This window comes from Rhincodon typus, chromosome 29, assembly GCF_021869965.1.
Source record: "Rhincodon typus isolate 14 chromosome 29, sRhiTyp1.1, whole genome shotgun sequence".
Classification (NCBI taxonomy): domain Eukaryota; kingdom Metazoa; phylum Chordata; class Chondrichthyes; order Orectolobiformes; family Rhincodontidae; genus Rhincodon; species Rhincodon typus.
In genome coordinates, this window is record NC_063360.1 from 4663247 (window position 1) to 4676583 (window position 13337).

General features: G+C 42.1%; 1 protein-coding gene across 1 annotated transcript in view; it reads right to left on the minus strand.

The window, feature by feature from the left end:
- LOC109921048 (ankycorbin-like) overlaps positions 1 to 13337 on the minus strand; it is an 87066-nt gene that overhangs the window by 49023 nt on the left and 24706 nt on the right. The window contains exons 6-9 of the mRNA XM_048613892.1: positions 8667 to 8737; positions 7466 to 7572; positions 6086 to 6273; positions 3313 to 3341 (exon numbers count right to left, since the gene is read on the minus strand). Of these exons, the coding sequence (XP_048469849.1) occupies positions 3313 to 3341; positions 6086 to 6273; positions 7466 to 7572; positions 8667 to 8737 (395 nt within the window). The remainder of the gene's footprint in view (positions 1 to 3312; positions 3342 to 6085; positions 6274 to 7465; positions 7573 to 8666; positions 8738 to 13337) is intronic.

Here is a 13337-nt window from a genome sequence, read left to right on the forward strand (position 1 = left end):
CAAGGAAAGGAATCAGTACCCCATTCCCAACTGGGCTGCAACACAGCAAGTACGATAAAAATCCAAAGAAAAATGGTGGGAGGATGGAGTTCAGATGGAAACAAACTGGAAAGATAGAATTAGGTTCAGAGAGACACAGAAGGACTTTCTGAGGGACGACATGTGCATAGCAGAGAAATCTAAAGAGCAAAAGGAGTCTTTGCTGACATGAAGGGGAGGGAAAGCTCTGAGGTTATCACCATGTATCAAGGGGAGATGGAGAAAGAGGAGGATGATTGCAGAAATCAGCAAAGGAATGTGAAAAGTGTGTTCCATAAAGTCTACGTTACATTTTATAAAAATGATAAGTCAGTGGGAGCTACTCAGTGGGTCGAACAAGTAGATAAATCCAAATGATGTACATTCAGACGTGAGGAATAAATTAACTTGTTTGTCTTATTAAAACCATCAGTAATTCCAAGTTAAACAATTATATATTTGTCATTGGGAGGCTGTAGACTATTAAGCAATCCAGAAGAGTTCTCAACACAAAATACTGAATGGAGAACAATTTATACTCCACAAATGACAAGGGGTTGAATATCCTAAGGAATGGCAATCACAGTTGGATCACCACTCTTCTCATCTCATTTTACTGTAGTATTGAGCTCCACATTTCTAGCCAGGAATTGAAATCCCAGCTCCTCCAGAAATGCAGAGCAGAGCTGAAATGAGTACAATTTCCCCATGCTTCAGAATAGTTAAAGTAAGTCAAACCAATGTGCCTTTTTCTCAGCAGTGTGCTGTGTTTTCAGATCTAAATGTCCAGCAGCATAGCTGGACATTTTGTCAGCTGCTGTGAAAGTGTTAGTTTGTAAGGTAAATGTGGGATTACACTGATTGTAAATTATGGGCTAAGGTGCCACGTAAATAGGGTGCAAGAGTACCAGGTATGTATAGTCCTTGGTGGACTGGTAGAATAACAAATAATAAGGGGGTGGCACGGTGGTTAGCACTGTTTCCTCACAGTGCCAGTGTCCTGGGTTCAATTCCACCCTCCACCCACTGTCTGTGTGGAGTTTGCACATTCTCCCCATGTCTACGTGGGTTTCCTCCAGGTGCTCCGGTTTCCTCCCGCAGTCCAAAGGTGTGCAGGCTAGGTGGATTGGCCATGCTTAATTGCCCATAATGTTCAGGGATGAGTGGATTAGATGGGTATTAGGGGGATGGCTCTGGGTGGGATGCTATGAGGGTCGGTGTGGACTTGTTGGGCCGAATGATCTGCTTCCATACTGTAGGGATTCTATGAACTCGATGAACTAATCTAAGGATGCAATGGTAAGTAGTTTGTCAGGCTGGCGGATAAGTGATGTCCAAATTCTTCTGCGTTAAGGGGTTTATTTGAAGGGTTCCAAACTCAGTGGAATTTCCCAGCTAATTCCACAGAAACTCAAAGCACAGCTCCAATCTGCGCTGCTGAAGCATCTCCCAAACATCAGAAAAGCCAGACTACTGTCCAATAAGTTGCTCTACGCACATCAACTCCGATTGCCATGCTGTCTCATGTACTACCACACTAATACAAGATAATTCTGTACTTCATCAATGCTGAAATCATGCCTCTTTTAATTTTCAGGGGTCCGTAAATGAAAGAGCAACCCATTTGCCTGTTTCTGGTGGGTGATGCACAGACTATGCCCATAAGAATTGGACAGTAGGGATCACCTTGGAAAAGCCTTTCAAATTTAGTTTGGCAAATTTCGTTTGAATCAAGAGGATTAAGAGTACTCCCTGTCTCCCATGAACACTGTGGTTGTTCCAGGTTCAACAAATGGACTCCTCTGCAATTGCTCATTGCCTTTCAGAATCAATCTTTGTTGGACCGTTAACGTAGAGGCTAATAATTATTGCCCTTCACACGGCAGTGAAGTATGAATGATTCAAGGTAATTTTATATGAGTCCCATAAATTCCTGGGGTGTCTGAATCAAATATCTGATAAACCATTGGGATTTTCCTCACATTATATCTGTTATGAATCAACTGATCAAATTGACCATTATATGGTAAATGAGGCTATTTTTATTGCAGCATCTGCATGCCTGGATGGCAAAAGCAGAACTTGATGGGTTTTGATGTGTTTTTTTTTTCTCTAAGCCAAAGTAGAGACTGCATTTAATATGTGGAATTATCTCACAGAATCCCCCATTCATTATCTCCACGAGTGCTGCCATATAGTATTTGCACGTGGGAGAGAAAATCAGGAAGAGAAAAGACAGAAGAAGGAAAGAAGAGATTTGGGAAGAGGAAATTTCCGAAGGATGACAAAGAAACCAGAGGGAAAGGGAAATGAGGAAAAATGATGATTCCTGGCATAGTAATCAACTTCCGTCAATTAGTTTACACCAATCTCAAAAATGAAGTGATAAAAATGCCCAGGACTACTCCTAAAAAATCTACAGAAACGTACTCAAAATATTGTGAGCTCTGATGATAGTGTTGCTGAAATTTGACATTAACTGTAATGACGTGAGATTTATCCACAGTCTATATTGAGACAAACAGTGAGCATCAGGCTGAAAGAAGAATGAAAAGGATGTGCTTCGGATGGAAGAGTTGTACATAATATTGCAGATCATGTAAAAAGCTGGAAGTTTAAAATATGGATTGAGAATGAATTGAAAAAAAGATAAAAACAATAATGGTGAAAAGGAATATGCTAGAAGAAACCAAAGTGAAGATTGGAGTGGATGGTATCACACATGGGCAAAGTTGTGGGCAGGGGAAAGAGGGGCTTTGTTGAATGATGGATGTCACAAAGTGGGTGCGGACAGACTACATTGAAAGTGGAAGGATGGTGCTCGACAGGCAAATGTGACATGCCAATGTCTACAGATCTTCTAGCAAGAGTAGCTACAATTAAAGGAAGAAGTAATCAGGGGAAAGGAGAATAGGAACAAGGTGCAAAGGCTGTTCAGGCCCTCAAGCCTTTCACCATTGAATGAGATCATGACTGGTCTTTATTTTATTTCACCTACCTGATTTGTCTCTGTGACACTGTATGGCTTTATATTCCAAAAGTCTACCAACGTAAGATTTGAAATTTTTAAATAATTACATTTAATGTAACTTAATAGCAATTATCTATATTTTACTGCATGCAATATGAACTAAAGCATTCCGTAACTGGAACTTTTGAAGTAAAGTTGCACCTTCCTGTTTTAATTTTGAACAAAGATGGAAAACATTATGGGGGTATGTCGTGTGTGTTTCAAATCTGAAGCAGGCTGCATTTCTGGTCAGTTATTGATAATCTCAAGTCCAGGTCTATTACCTGATGTTGCCTCCTCCTTAATTCGGGTTCTGTTGAGGAATAAATCAAACACGGAAATAAGCTTTATGAAATGCAGGAAATGAAATAGCATCTTGCAATCAAAATCACTCAGGAGTAGGGTAATGGTACAGTACTCCTGGGCCCAGTGCCACCAGTTATGTAAGCCCAGGTACCACTTTAGCTGTCAAATTCAGCCTCGATATAATGTAGAAACATTGTGCAGATCCAGGAAGGACAATCAGGATGTCCTCTGTTTGAATGCACCATGGCTATCTCCCATGCCACCCCCAGCCAATGTTCTTATGCATGGATATATGGAAATGTAAAGTCCTCACTGACTATTACCCTCAGAGATCAGTCTGTGTAGCACCACTAAAAGCTGTACTGTGTGAACAAATTCTCTCATACAAGAACTTTAACGTGCATTTGTGAAAGAAAAATGCTTTCTCATTGCTGGAGTGGAGGTTCTACACCTCATAAAACCGATATAGGATCATCCATTGCACAAAAGAAAAACACATCACAAAACATGTTTAAATTTCAACATTTCTCATCTTTAAATACAACTTCACAGGGAGGAAGGGAATGTCTGAATAACAAATGTTCAGTCACAACTTCAACTCTTCTCTCTCCTTTTGAATGTCAGTGGGAGGAAACTCTAGGAAGCTCAGAGGAACAGAGGGATCTTGTCCACAGATCCCCAAAGGCAGAAGGACAGGTTGATAAGATTTTTAAGACATATGTGGTGCTTGCCTTTATCAATTGTGGCATGGGTTATAAGAGCAGGGAAGTCATATTGATCTGTTACGAATGTTGGTTAGCCCACAGCTGAAGTATGATGCGCAGTTCTGGTCTCCGCACTATAGGAAGTATGTGATATCTCTGAATGGGGTGCAAAGGAGATCCACAGAGCATTTTGACTACACCGAGAGAGTGGATAAGCTCGGATATTCTTTGCAGCAGAGAAGGTTTGTGGGGTGGGACAGCTGATAGAGATGTATAATATAACGAGGGGCATGGACAGGGTGAATAGAATGCCTTAGTCCACTTAATCCAAGGGTCAGGAACAAGGTAAATAGGGGTCTAGAGTGATTTGAGGAAAACTTTTTTTTCACCCAGATGGTGGTGAGGGTCTGGAGTGTATTGCCTGATGAGGTAATTGAGGCAGGCAACCTCAGAACCTTTGGAAAGTATTTGGATGAGCACTTGAGTGTCATAACATTCAAGTCTATGGGCAAAGTGCAGGGAAGTAGGACTAGTGTAGGTAATAACATGATTTTGGCAATGCAGACTCAATGGGCCTCATAGTCTCTTCTGTATTCAATGATTCTAGGATGATGTGTTAATGGAATTTTGGATAAATCATCTGTAAAATATATGATTGGTTAGAGCATGACTTTGCTTCTGTTTTAGCTCATCTGCTGCTGATGCTCCCATTCATGCCTTAGTTGCAACCAAACTTGGCTATTCCAATGCAATACTCAGTGTTCTTTCACACATTCCATAAACTCAAGATCTTCCAAAAATCTGTGGTCAAAACTCACAGCAAAATCCTATCATGGTGCTCACTGACTGACATTAGCTTCCAGTCAATCAACACCTTAATTTTAATATTCTAATTTTTGTTTTCAAATCCCTCTATGATCTTGCCTCTCCCTGTCCTTGTAACTTGCTTTAACCCCACAACCTTCCAAGCTTCCTGCCTTATGTGATTCTGTATCCTCAGATCTTCAGCCACCTAGGTCCCAAGCTCTGGAATTCCCTCCCTATATCTCTCCCTCTCAATACTTGGCTTTCCTCCTTTAAGAGACGTCTTAAAATTGACATTTTGACTAAGCTTTTGGCCAACTGACCTCATATTTCCTTATGTGAAGTTCAATGCAGTACTTTGTTTTACAAATCTCTTGTGAATGCCTTGGGACATTTCATTATGTTCAAGATGCTTTATAAATGTAAATTGTTTTATGTGTAGAATGGGTGGCATTTTTGCAGAATTATTCCCCAGAATTTCGTTCTTTTAGGAAACCTATCCTTCGTTGATTGCCAGAGAGTCCACAAAAGTCCAATTGTGGAGGATAGGGAGTGAATAAATTCAAACACTTTTTATTTTTTTTTGTCCCATGCCTTACTTTTGATGATCTGCAAACATAAACCAGCAGGAACTCTTACCGATGATCACAAAGAACTGGTGGAAAATTAACAGTACTACAAAAGGGGAGGCAACGGCCTAGTGGTATAATCACTAACGATTACCAGATACCCAGGTAATGTTCTGGGGACCTGGGTTAAAATCCCACAATGGCAGAAAATCTGGAATTAGTGTCTAATGATGACCATTAATCCATTGTTGATTGTCAGGAAAAACCCCATCTGGTTCACTAATGTCCTTCAGGGAAGGAAATCATTATCCTTACCTGGTCTGGCCTACATGTGACTCCAAACCCACAGCTATGTGGTTGACATTTTAACTGCCTCCAGCAACTAGGGATGGGCAATAAATGCTGGCCTAGCCAGCAACACCCTCATCCTGTGAATGACCTTTTCTTAAAAAAATCAGGGAGAGCAGTTGTCCATGAACATTCCAAGGTGGCTGTTCCAAGACATGTAGGTGGCTGGAGAGCAGCATTCATGGGGCCTAGAACAAGGCCACATCCCTTTGAACTCAGGTACGAGGTGAGGATTATTTAGATCTCAGTAATTTGTTTATATTGGGTGGGGAGAGGAGGAATTGTCTGGCAATACTATTCCAAGGCACATAAAGCACATAACCTACCACTGTTCCAGAAGCTTCCATGAGTGGCCATGTGAAGTAGCTGCAGAATGTCTGTATTTCCAGTCACCATACTGTAGTGTCTGGCATCATGACCCAAGGCATCCAGAAGGCTGACATTAGCTCCACTCCGGACAAGCACGTCCACTGTCTCCACGCTGTCATTTTCACAAGCCAGCATCAAGGCTGTTCTATGTTCGGGGAGAAAAGCAGAGACTAAGCCCACTTGTTAGCAGTGAGAATGCCAAATTCCGATAACATCTTCCTGCATGCAGGCCTGAGACTCAGCCGTCCACATGGTTAAGCCATTAATGGCCAAATTGTCCAATCGTCCTCAGCTTCACTGTTACATAGGCAGTAGAATGTGCTTCTACCGAAGAGGTGGAGAATGAGGGGTGGGTAGTCAACAAGACCCTTAATGAGCCAAGATATGGTTTAATAAGGAGCTATCTTAAGACAATTTCTATCATTTTAACAAGAACAGTAGGACCCAGAGAAGACACCCTGGTCTGGAAGGGATGATAAATTCCTGAATAAACACTGGATAGAGTTCAGTGATGGAGTGGTCAGTTTGTGGGAGAAGCTCCTGAGAGTGATGGCAAAAATGTAGAGAGTCAGAGTCATCCCTAAGCGGGTGAAGGGACTGATTTGCTCTGCCCTAGAGTACTGAATCAAATGTACTAAAGATAAATTTTTTTCAGGAAATGTTACGATAGAGAATATGGAATATTGAGACCGGCAAGAGTGAACCAACATTTGCTATCAATGTTCTGGCTTAGACTTCCATGGAGTTGGTCTGACTCTGGACAATTGTGAACAGCAGTGACCCTTTCCCAGGGACCAGTGTAGGATAAGGTTGGAGGTTGTAAGACTTGACCTTGGCAGGCTGCATTGCAGGGATGATTCATGTTGCCTGGAGGTCAATGTGAAGTCAGCCCAGTTTCTCAGAGCCCCTCAAAAGAGTCACCATCCACCCAGTCTGGAATTAGGAGGCTTTTGACAAATAAATCTGAAATGGTCTTATCTATACCCCTGATAATCTTTCCAGATCCCTATAATCCCTACACCCACACCATGTCCCAATGCCACTCCTCCCATAGGGGCAGCACAGAGGGAGCATAAGGAATATAGAGAGTGAGACTGTGTGAGGGAGAGGAACAGGGCTAACCCCTTTAAGTACAACTAGAGTAAAGTCTAAGGGACCAAGGTGGTCTAGCCAGCCTATCCTGGAACTGAACAGCTTCCGATCTAATGCCTCATTGATTGATGTCCTTCTGAAGAATGTAATTAAGGAGTTTTATTGGGGGATTTTACTCACCCCCACTCACTCTTTACCTGTCTTCCCATCGAGTAATATTTTGCCACCTGGTAGACACATCTCACCTTCCCTGTTTGTCCCTGCTATTCACATCTCCTCCTCTGACAATCAGGCACCTGCACATCTCATAGTTGCTCATCTGTGCAGCCAGGATCAGTGGAGTGCAGCCATCCTGGACAAGAGAGAGACAGACAGAGAGATAGTAATCCAGGACCAAGTGCCCTACCAACATCTGTTGGTGCCTTTGTTGGATGCAATGCCTCTCATTCAGGGGTGATAGGTCAGAATCTCAGCTGTCCGAATGCTCAACTTTAGTGAGTTCATCTTTGAGAGTCCCACTGCCACTCAGAGTCAGTTAAAAAGAAGTAGGGAAGTTACAGGATCATACAGACCTGAGTTCTTGCAATAGTTGGTGCCAGATCCTCACCATTGGGCATCCAAATAGATAGACAAATAGTGTCAAAAATCCATTGAAACTGCAACACATTCCCATCATTTTACAAGTTACCATTGAGTCCACCCCAGAATGAATTGGTAGGTTTGTGACTCATGCGTCTAGACTTTAACTGCATGACTCCTTACACATCAGTTTCACAATCACCCATCCCACTCTAAAACTGACAAGAGATTGAGGAGCCCAAGAAGAAGACCACCCCCAAGGAATTTCACCGACTCCCTCCTCTCCACCAATGCTTTGGGACTGGGGTTAATGGTAAAATTCTTTCCATGGAACCTTCCCCACTCACCCATGTACGGAAGATTCCAGATACTCTCAGTCACAGTATTTACACCTGAACCTGGAGACATCAGGATACAGAGGTACCAGGTCACCAGATCGACAACAAACCAGATTACTGGATAATTGGATCCTTCAGTTACTAGAGCATCAGGTCACCAGGTCATTGGAACAACGTAATCTCCAAAGATTTGTAGTGCTTGAATCACATAAAAATCAATATGTCCTTCTAAATATACAATAATCATTGGTTAAAATTGTTGGTTGAGTTACTGATAACATCATGGTGTCATTGTTCATCTGTCTGTTGAGTCACCAATCCAAGATAATGACTCCTCTCAATGATGGAACTTTAAGTTCCCAGTTTCCAAATTTGCAAGATTATTTTTTCCCACATTTGCACTCTGGAGATCTGAAATCCACTCTGTTCCATTTCAATTCATCATTAACACAAGACCAATAAACAAGACTAAAGCTTCAGCCTCACCCAGGCTGGTTTTCAATGAATCCACAGTGTGGTTATCACTTACATCATCATGGACATTTAAAGGGGACTTGAAATCACAGAGTGTCTGAACACAGGAAAAGTTCCCACTTGTAGCTGCAACAAGAGAAAGGAAAATAAAGAGAATTGTGTAAATACAGAGAAAATCTTTACACTTAACATCTTCTCAGTGTAAGCCGGAGCTCCTTAATCTGTAGATGCCAAAAAGAAATCAAAAGTGGTTTGTAACAAATGTTCGAATGCACGACAAATTCATCTGTCCTGATCTGGGCCCATCACAAGTGAACTGGTCGTAATTCTGGTTCAGGAATAATCAAATCTGCTAATGTAATTTCACGGGTGAATTCATGGAGTGAATCCAAGACATGTTGCAGGAATAATATCTTATGAAACAACTGTGAAGACATCATTTTAAACCTTTCCTTAATAATGATGCAGGATTAACTACTAGGGATGCTCCAGGTCAGAGTGATCTTAATATGGTAGAATTTCACTTTGAGACTCAGGTACGCAAATCTGGAACTAGATTGTCAAACTCAAATAAAGCCAATTACATAGACACAAGATCAGATTGGTTAAGGTAGAATGGGAAATTAGATTAAAAGGGCTAATTGAAGAATAGGATATGGACAATATTTTTTCATAATTTTCAACGAATGTACATTCCATTGAGAAATAAAAGAATTCCACAGGGAAAGTGCTCCATCAGTGGCTAACAAAGGTTTGGGATAGTAATATATTAAAAGAAGAGGCTTGTAAAAATGCCAAGAGCTGTAGTGAGCATTAGAATGGGAGAAATTTTTAGAAACTTGTAAAGCATAAAACCTGATAAAGAGGGAGATAATGGAATGAGAGTAAACTAGCAAAAAATATCAAAACTAGATTGCAAGATCTTCTATAAATGTATTTAAAAAAGAGTGAGGGTCCCTTAGAAGTTGAGACAGGGGAAGTTACAACAGGAAATAAAGAAATAGCAGAGATATTAGCAAATATTTTATGTCTGTCATTAGACAAAACAATTACCAGGAACAACATATTAAAACCCACGCTGTAACTAGAGTGAGTAAAAACATTAATGTAAGTCATTAATATTAGCACAGATAAAGCAAAGGAGAAATTAATGGGGCTAATAACCAACAAATTCCCTAGGCCTAATGGCCTAGACCTAAATTTCTAGGTTAGCTGAAGAAATAGTGCATGCATTAGTTGTGATTTTTTTTTCGAGATTGGGGAAGGGTCCAAGTGAATTGGATGTTACACCACTCTTCAAGAAAGGAGCAAGTAAGAAAATAAAGAATATTAGGTCAGTTAGCCTGGTATTATCATTAGGAAAATACTGGAATCAACTGGTGCAGGAATAAACCATTGTGAGCCAAACAGTCAAGGCACAATTGGTAGGTGAATTCATTGGCGACTTAGACTTATGGCAGAACCCAAACTGAAGAAAAAAATTATTGAACTAACAAACAAAAGTGTGAAATAAATGTTTCTTAAGGCTGAGAGTAGCCCTCAAGCCAAAACAGGCTAAAAGAGATTTAACAAGAACAAAACCGTGACCAAGCCTGTGCTACGAACCATCAATAATGTTTTAGGGGTTAGTTAGCTGGATGGCTGATTTGCAAAGCAGAGTGATGCCAACAGCATGGGTTCAATTCCCACACTAGCTAAGGTTACCATGAAGGACTCTTTCTCAATCTCTCCCCTCACCTGAGCTGTGGTGACAAAGAACAATACAGCACAAGAACAGAGCCTGCAGCCCTCCCAGACTGCACCAACACATTTTGCCCTTCCATACTAAGACGGTTTTCGCTTACAGGATCCATGTCCCTCTATTCCTTGCCTAGTCATGTATTCATCCAGGTCCTTCTTGAATGCTGCAATTGTGACTGCTTCCACCACCTACTCTGGCAGCACATTCCAGGCACTCATCACCCATTGTGTGAAAAACTGCCTCGCATATCTCTTTTAAACATCGCCCCCACCCCCCCTACCCCCGCACCTTGAACCTGTGTCCCCGAGTAATTGATCCTTCCAACCTGGGAAAAAGCCTCATACCTTCCACTCTATCCATGCCGTTCACAATCTTACAAACCTCTGTCAGGTCGCCCCTCAACCTCCCACATTCCAGTGAAAACAAGCTCAGTCTATCCAACCTTCCTTCATAGATAAAATCCCCAGACCAGGCAACATCCTGGTAAATCTTTTCTGTACCCTCTCCAAAGCATCCACGTCCCTCTGGTAGTGTGGTGACCAGAACTATATGCAATATTCCAAGTGTGGCCGAGCTAAAGTTCTGTAAATCCTCAGATTAAACCATCACTAGTTGTCTCTTGCTAATGAGAGCACAGCCCTTGGGTCTGGTAGGACTGTAGTGACTTTATCTTTTATTGTGTTGGAGGGTGGCCGGGCCAAAAGCCCAGGGAATTGGCTGAGAACCATACTTTGAGCAACAACAGTAATCATAAATGTCTAAATAGAGTATGACCAGAGGCTAGTTATTGCAGCTCTCCTCCATTGAGATGCATTGGAAAGGATACACCTGGGACACTTGGATATTGTTAGGTGTACATCCAAGGCTCAGTAAGTGGTGTGGTGGGCAGAGATATCAAAACAAATTGGCTATCTCATTGTTCATTTTGAAATATGTGATTGTAAGGATTTTCAGGTTGAGAAAATACTCCCACACTCACTGATGACAGATCAGGAGACAAAAAAAGCAAAGTTTGGCAAGAGAAGCAAATGCTAAGAATATGAAGGAACAAAGTAGCCCACTTGAGCTCATTGAAGTTGTTCAAAGCGCAAAATGTTGCAGTGAACAAAATAATTCTGCAGATTTGATTTTGACGTTGGATCATCATATGACACAAGTTCAAGAGCAACATTTCAACTCTTCATCTTCCAAGGTAAAATTATCAGTACCAGTGACAGAGATAAATGCTAAAAGAGCAGCAATCTGTCATGCTCGAGGATTTGAAAATGTCTAGTTCACCAGAAAGACAACCACAGAGAGAATACCTAGTTAATTCAAAAAGCATTTGCCTCACCCAGAGATCCAGGATACTGCAAAGAAGAAATTATTTGTTTTCACTGCACAGCCATCTTCAATGATGAGGACTATTTCTCTCTGGCTATTTGTTGGAACTAAGTCACCAGTCAAAAGCCACAGTCAAACAGGAATGTAGACAACTCCTGACAGCTAATCTGCAAAACCTAGCATCTCAAAAATGGTTGCTCAACCTGCAGAGTTAACACTGCCAGAATCATCCAGCTTCATGGCTGCAATGTTCCAGTGTCTAAGCCATTTGGACAAACCAAAGACTGATTAATATGTCTATATAAACTGCGTTTTTTCTCACGTCTCATTTCTAATCTGTGTGCGTGTGTGTTTTATTTTTCTTCCTGTTTTAAATAAAGTCATCCTTTCTTTAAATCCAGGAAGCCTGGATTGGCTGCTTTTAAGGCATAAATACATTGGAATTGGCAATGGTATCCACAACAGTGAGACCCTTTAGTTTAAACTAGCCTGTTCCAACCAATGCTGAATAAAGGGGAGCCAGGTGCTTCCTTCACCCGGGATCAGAACAAATTGGGAATATCCACCCATAGACAGGTCCTGCCACTGGGAGGGGAACTGCCTTGCCCAGTTGAAGAGCCACAGGATGAGAAAGGGTGACCCAGGAGGCATGGGCAGAATAGGGACATAGAAAAGTCCCAAATCAGGCACATGGACTTATAAGGAAATAAACATGCTTCCTGCTGGTTGAGCTGGAGCTCTGGCTAGCCAGCACCATCTTTCCAGATTTGCAGGGAGGAAGTTTCCAGATGGGTTCTCAGATCATGATGGAGATGCCTCACCGAGTTGAGGAGCTGCATGGCAGTACAGCAGGAGGTGGACAGTCAGCTGAGGGCAGCAGCCTCAAAAATCATGTGGAACAGTTTCAAGGTATACCCTTCTCCAAAGTTACAGAACAGGGTAAGTTAGTACCCCTGAAATTCCACTGCAATGTGACTGCCACAGGAGATATTCTAGAGCAGGGAACCTAGAACAAAACACAGAGCCCAGTCAACCGGTGAATGTTTACAAGAGGATAGGCACATCTGAGGAGTCGGTGAGAAGGAGGGACTGGGGGATCTGGCGGCAGAAACCCCCTATCAGGCCGGCAAACTCCAGAACGGGAAGACTCAAAAAGCCCTGTTAACACCCCGACCGCACAGCACCAGTCACCCTGCTCGGAAATTCAGAGGAATCCACAGGGATCAGCTGTGGCACAGCCCACCGTCAGGTCATAACGTGCATGTGGAAGCAGTCCCACCAATAAAAAACAATCTCCTACCAGCAGAGTCCCCTCAAGGATGGTCCAGGGCAGGTAGGGAATCAAGCACATTCTGAACCACTATATAGTGGAGCCCAGCCAGAGCAGCTAGAGCTCCCCCGTTGTACTAGATCCAAAGGTAAATGGAGCAAACTGGCCCGACAGTTACTACTGGACAGTAAATACAGTGATGAGGACTGACTCATATCCAACCCTATACATGGAGGATAGCATAGAGGAGGAGGGCCATTTGACCTACTGTGTAAAATCAACCTATTAAAAGATGCAGGCAAGAGCCCAAGAGCAACAGAAATCACGGCCTTTGTCACTACAGGTGGCCTATACATGTACAAGGTTGTAAAAATGCCTGAGCAAACTTTCAG